The sequence below is a fragment of the Triticum urartu genome, chromosome 1A, assembly GCF_056163025.1.
Source record: "Triticum urartu cultivar PI428250 chromosome 1A, HENAU_Tu73, whole genome shotgun sequence".
NCBI classification, from domain to species: domain Eukaryota; kingdom Viridiplantae; phylum Streptophyta; class Magnoliopsida; order Poales; family Poaceae; genus Triticum; species Triticum urartu.
The window spans coordinates 546,970,619-546,976,552 of NC_141873.1; the positions used below are offsets into that span (position 1 = coordinate 546,970,619).

The 5,934-nt window shown below is 46.2% G+C and overlaps 1 protein-coding gene and 1 pseudogene across 1 annotated transcript; one reads left to right on the forward strand and one right to left on the reverse strand.

Annotated features, from left to right (window-relative positions):
• Nucleotides 1–987: 987 nt before the first annotated feature.
• Nucleotides 988–3,671, reverse strand: LOC147992498 (uncharacterized). The gene is made up of 5 exons (XM_087539038.1): nucleotides 3,554–3,671; nucleotides 3,266–3,327; nucleotides 1,769–2,620; nucleotides 1,478–1,642; nucleotides 988–1,383 (listed from the first exon to the last, which is right to left on the reverse strand). The coding sequence occupies exons 1-5, from the start codon at nucleotides 3,669–3,671 to the stop codon at nucleotides 988–990; spliced, it is 1,593 nt and encodes a 530-aa protein (XP_087395164.1).
• A 79-nt stretch (nucleotides 3,672–3,750) lies between these two features.
• LOC147992499 (uncharacterized) lies at nucleotides 3,751–4,932 on the forward strand (annotated as a pseudogene).
• Nucleotides 4,933–5,934: the final 1,002 nt, after the last annotated feature.

Here is a 5,934-nt window from a genome sequence, read left to right on the forward strand (position 1 = left end):
TACGTTGCTGGGAAACTGCTGCTTCAGGTTTTGCTGCATACATGCTGCCTGGTCCATGATCTTGACCCCTCCTTAGGCATAGCATCGACGGATCGGCGACACCGTAGCCTATATGATCCAAGGCCGCATCATCTTCCCTTTCCTAATCTCTCCGTTCGGTGCGAAGGAATAGGAGAAAGGTGAATATTTGTTAATTGACACAATCTTTTACGCTACTAAGTAAGTATTCTCCCAAAATGTAGGCAGCTAACAACAGTCATAGGCAGCAGTAAGCCAACCCAGGAGGAAAATTGGATGTTTTAACTGTCTCAGAAGGAAAGTTGGAAGTTTTAACTGTCTTTTTTTGGAACAGGAGGTTAAACCCATGGCCTCTCCATCAATCGATGCATGCATTCATTTTTATTAATTATTCCACAAAGGTCTGGCAAGAATATACATTAATCCACCTGAAGCCACTATTCACATCTACCAACTCGATAATGTGGAGTGCTCTCACTCCTTATATCTAAAACCGGTGTCGTCGCAGATCCATCCACATAATATATCGGGATCAACAGCCGGTGCGGTCTACCTAAAACGCACACACCACATGCACACGTTTTAGAAGGCGCCATCATTATCGGACCACTGACCCATCTTCAGAAGAGAGATCCGCATCATCCCTGCCAGGTCGGACATCCGTCGACGCCACCATGGCGCCCAACGGCGTTACCGCCCTGCGCTCGTCCACCCAGACGCGAAGAATCAGGAAGATCTATCGTGCGTAGCACCTGCCAACGAGGCATGACTCAGCGTAGCACCTGTCGGCTAGGCATGACTTGACAACTCCACCGAAGCTCCGTGCAAGACGAAGCCGCTCCACCTCCCGCCTCTGTATAAAGCTTTAATTCCGATGCAAACTAGTACTAACAACATGACAATATACATGTTAGTATAGATGTAGTTCTCCCAAAATCTGAAACTAACCACGTTGGTAACCAGCTGTATCTACTGGTCGACACTATGGCAGCGACTACAGGGCCCTAGGACCTTGAACTGAACATGCTTTGGAACTCTCCGCACGATGCACCTACCCACAACCTCAACGGCTCTACGAGCTCCTGCGACATTTGTCTTGCTCATCGCCCGACACTGATCATTCTTTGTTAGGGTGGGGCATCTGCCCAACCTTCTATTGGAGAAGTAGGTCGTGTCTATCGTTAGACGTTCGAGGGAAGCCGCGCTCTCAAGGATGTGGATCGTGAGCTCGACCAAGCTCTTGGATGGATGGAATCCTGTGATCAGCACGTGCCTGAGGCTGTCATGCCGGTACTCTAGCTTTCGTCTAGAATACTCCTTGTTGTCTCCAGAAACGAGATCAGATCTGCTAGCACCCTCCTCTATCTGCATATAAATTAGTGTGTCATTGTTCCGCTAAAAAAAAGTGTACCACACTATTCATCATAGATAACTTCTAGTGTTACAGATAGTGGCTTGCCTGCAAAATGAAAGATTGGAGGACAGGAGCAGCAGCAAGAAAAGAAACGAAAGAGAAGATGTCGCGGCTTTGAGGGAACGGCATTGCTGCTCGACGGAGTATGATTTCCAGGTTCTTGAGGTGGGGGAACTTGGAGGGCAACATTGGAATTGGAATATTGACTTTCTGAATAAGGACAAACCCCAAGGTTAATCAAAATGTGTTGTATACATAATTTAGTAGTGCAGTATATACTTAAATATGTCCATGTAGTTTGGTCATTAAGATGTTATTAAAGCCAAAAACATATACCTCTCCATGGGGTGAGTGCAGGGTAAGACTCTCAACATTCTGTATGATGGATGGAAGCTTGGCGCGAGCATCAGAGAGAAGAATTCTTGACAAACCTACATTCTGAAGTTGAGCAGAATTTCTCACAGAGAATTCTGTCAGGATCCCAATCCTATCACAGTGAAGGGAGCAGAGATTTGGTGCATCGATCTGTACCGACTGCAGCCCTGTGCATTGTATAAAACTAAGGTATTTGAGCTGCTGCAACGTCCAAGCTATTCGCAAGCAAGTTAACCCCCAACAATAGGAGATGTCCAACTTCTCTAGGACGAAAGATTTTGAGAGCAAGAGCCCTAATCCTTTCTCTGTAACGTAGATAAGAGACAATTGTAAACATGTCAATCTTCTCAAGATGCCAATCGATGAGGTGGGATGAAAAGCGCAACCAGAGAGGCGGAGAGATTGGATTGAACTTGCAGCTGCCTCATCAGACAAGAGGGCACACGGGAAGCTGTATTCTTCCTTCAGTATAGGTATTGACAAGTCAAGTTCTTTGATCCCAGACTTGACGGTGATCTGGAGCCATCTGTCGAGGACGGAGGCTTTGATGTAGCCATAAGTGGGAAGTGTAAGTGTAAGTTTAAGTGTCTCCACCTTAATCCCATTCTTGTGATGGTTTTCAAGAATCCGGTCTACTTTTTTGATGATAGAGGCTTCTTGTTCTTTCAATGTCTTATCAGCCAATCCAAGTGTATGCTGGTTGAGTACAAGGTTGGAATAGCATCTCCAGGAACGTAGAAATCCACGACACACGCAGGCAGCACGAGCAGCGTCTTGTACTGTCAAGAGGGAGTGTATACAATGTATAATATCCTGCAGAATCGAGGTTGACAAGCTCAATAGCTAGATTGCAGCTAGTAGTTGACTGTAATGTACACAACAAATCATATTCATATAGCTTGCTAATTATGCATGTACTCCCTCCGGCCGTCCCTAAATACTCCCTCAGTAAACTAATATAAAAACGTTTAGAATACTAAAGTAGATCTAAACACTCTTATATTAGTTTACAGAGAAAATATTTGTCTTTCTAGAAATTTCAACAAGTGACTACATACAAAGCAAAATGAATGAATCTACACTCTAAAATATGTCTATATACATCCATATGTGGTAGTCCATTTAATTTTTTTTAAAAAGACAAATATTTAGGAACGGAGGGAGTACTTTGCATCAAGGCCTGCAATGGATGAGAACAGTACACCAAACCAATAGAGCAGAGAGCTAATAATAAGTACTCACTCTAATATGGGAACGAGAGACTACATGCATGCATAACCATTCTTGCCGATTTACGATGAACTGAACCAATGATTCTTGTGGAGACAAGCATTGTTACATTTTACGCGGCAACACAATGAGAAATTGTTAGCAAAATGCAAAGTCCCGGGCTAAGTTGTTTTCCTGGGGATCCCATGATGGACATTTCTAGAGCCAGCAAGGACATATAGTACGTACCTCTGGGAGATCGCCTTGTTGTTGGCAGGATGCACCAGCCGTCGAAGCCTCTGTTCCACTATCTGCAAGTCAGCATAGCTTGTAAATATGCATGTAGTATCATCTTTAATTTCCTCACGCAACTCAAATTTTGCAACAGAGAGCTAGGAATTCTCAAGAATCCTGGCCACTTGAACAAAGAAAGCTATAAAAAAAGTGGTGCGAGAAAACCTGAAAGTTCAAAACAGTCAGCCAGGATACGCAGAGGTGGATAAGAACCGAGATGGGCTGGAGAGTTGGGAGACATACTTGCAGGAGGAGGAGAGAGTGCCGTGCAGTCGTCTTCATGGATTGCCGTCGACGGAGGGCAAGAAGGCCCTGGTGGTGGTGGGAGGTGCCGACGAGAAGAAGAGTCCAACAAGCCCATCGATCTCGCCTGGGAAGTTTCGGCTATATCTTTTTTTGAGGGTTAGTTTCGGCTATTTAGGTCAATGTTTTCGCCGGAGATGGAGGCGACTCCGTTTCCTGTTCGAGCTCCAGTAGGGAAGTGTATTAAATTACAAATTCTGAAAATTTATCCTTCGCCAATCAAATTGGTGGGATCTGACAAAATCAAAGATAAGGATCCGGGGCACGGGCCGGACACAAGAGGGGGTTGTCAAGAGGTGCTGCCATGACGAGGTCCGCGGCATCCGGCATCACCGGCTCTGACATTGGCTGCTCGCCCCATCCCTGCTTGGCTTTATGGCAGATGCTGCAAATGCCTTGCTCCTAGGCACCGTGCAGCTGTTTGCCGAGATCCCCTTCGGTGCTTCCGATGTTTGCAGAATGGTCACCTTGCACGCGAGTGCCGCAACCCCTAGCGTCCACTCAGCTCGTTGGCATGCCTTGTCATGCCGCGCCTCGGCATCGAGCATCATCAAGCTCCAGCTTCCTGTGAAGGTCCGATGAAGTCCGCGCTTCCCTCCGAGGCGCTTCGTTGTGGGTCTTGGGCGTCCGTTGTCTCTGGTACTGCTGGCTCGGCTACCCCGCCTAATGTGGAGTTACAATCCACTCTGGCAGATTAGTCCAAGATGATGCAAGGCTTGATGGCACGTGTTGGGAGCTTTCTCGAGCGGGCAGAGGCTGCTCTGACCAAGCTCTCCCTCGTGTCGGCTATATTGCCGACTGCTCCGATGCCACGCCTTCTTGTTGTTCCTAGTATTGGTTCCGTGGGAGACAAGGGGACGGAGCTTTTCGGTTGTTTCGCCCCTCATACTGGGGCCAGTTCTTCGCCAGTGTCTGCCTTGCCCCTTGTGTCGGCTACTGTTGAGGGCGAGGCCATCGTCGGGGTCGTCACCCCTGTGCTGTAGATCATGCCCGAGCTTCAGCAGCTATGTGTGAGACCTGCTTCACCTCTGTCTGTGGAGCATATGGAGGTCGACGCGCCAGCGACCTCGTGTGAGGGACATGATTCACCTTTCTCATGTGAGCAACTGGAGGCGCCCGAGTCCATTGTGTCGATGGCGCCTGAGCCCATTGTTTTGGTGGTACCTGTGGCTGATGATATTGAGGCGGTCAGTATGTTGGCGCCCAATCCTTCGGCACCCAGCCAGCCGCTCGCCTCTGTGTACCGTGGAGGTTCCAACGTTGCGGTCACCGACTCGCATGTGGCCGTGGCAAGAGGCGTCTGTGCGCGCCAAGGTTGATGAGATTCTCTTTCAGATTGAGATTCATAGTTTGGTCAAACGTTTGGAGAGGGCTAGTCCTGGATCTGGCAAGACGATTGTGGAGGAGGCTCTCAGGAGCAAAGCAAAGAAGAGTGGCACCACAGGAAAGGCGTCCGCAGCAGCTTGATGACTCAGTGGATTCTGGTGATTACCATGGTCTTCAGCGAGGTACTCTCGTTGGGGTCTTCTTTGCGATGTAGCAGTGTTAGAGTTGATGGTCGTTGCATGTTGGGTTTGGTTGTCGGGTTGATGGTGTGGTTATGGGGTTGCATGTTCTATGAGTAGTCCACATGTGGGTTTGTATTGATTTTTGCCTGATTTTCCGTTAATTAACTAAACAATTCTCTTCTACTTAATTAATTGATGAGGTAAATATTTTGCCTCCCTTTCGGAAAACAAAGATCAAGGATCCCAGATCGTAAAAGGTATGGTCTGTCACGCGGTTCACACAGATTGCATCATGGCGTGGCAAGTACTGCAATCGGGCTTATGGCAAGTACTGCAATCGGGCAAAAGGCTCAAGCTGACGAGAAAACCGAGCACCATCTTCATCCACCTAATCCATAGCAATGCTAATTAGCATCCAAATATCTATTGAATCTCTATCTATACCATACCTCTGTCATGACTACTCGCAGCGGAGCAATATAGGAGGAGGATCCTGCCCCTTCAAAAAAAATTCAGTTGCATACCACTTTTTAGAATGGCACCAACATATTTTACACCTCACATGAACAAATGTTTACATTTTTAGGAACATTTTTAAAAATCTCATAAATATATTTTTAAATGTTCGAACAATTTTTAATGTCACAAATTCTTTTGAATGTACAATTTTTTAAACTGCACGAACAAGTTTTTACTGTCCACAAAATAATAATAATGTATGATTAATATTTCCAAAAAAACTAAGTTAAATTAATTTTTCAAAACATGTATGTTTTAGAAAAAAAATAAATTTTTAAAAAGGAACTTGTGTAT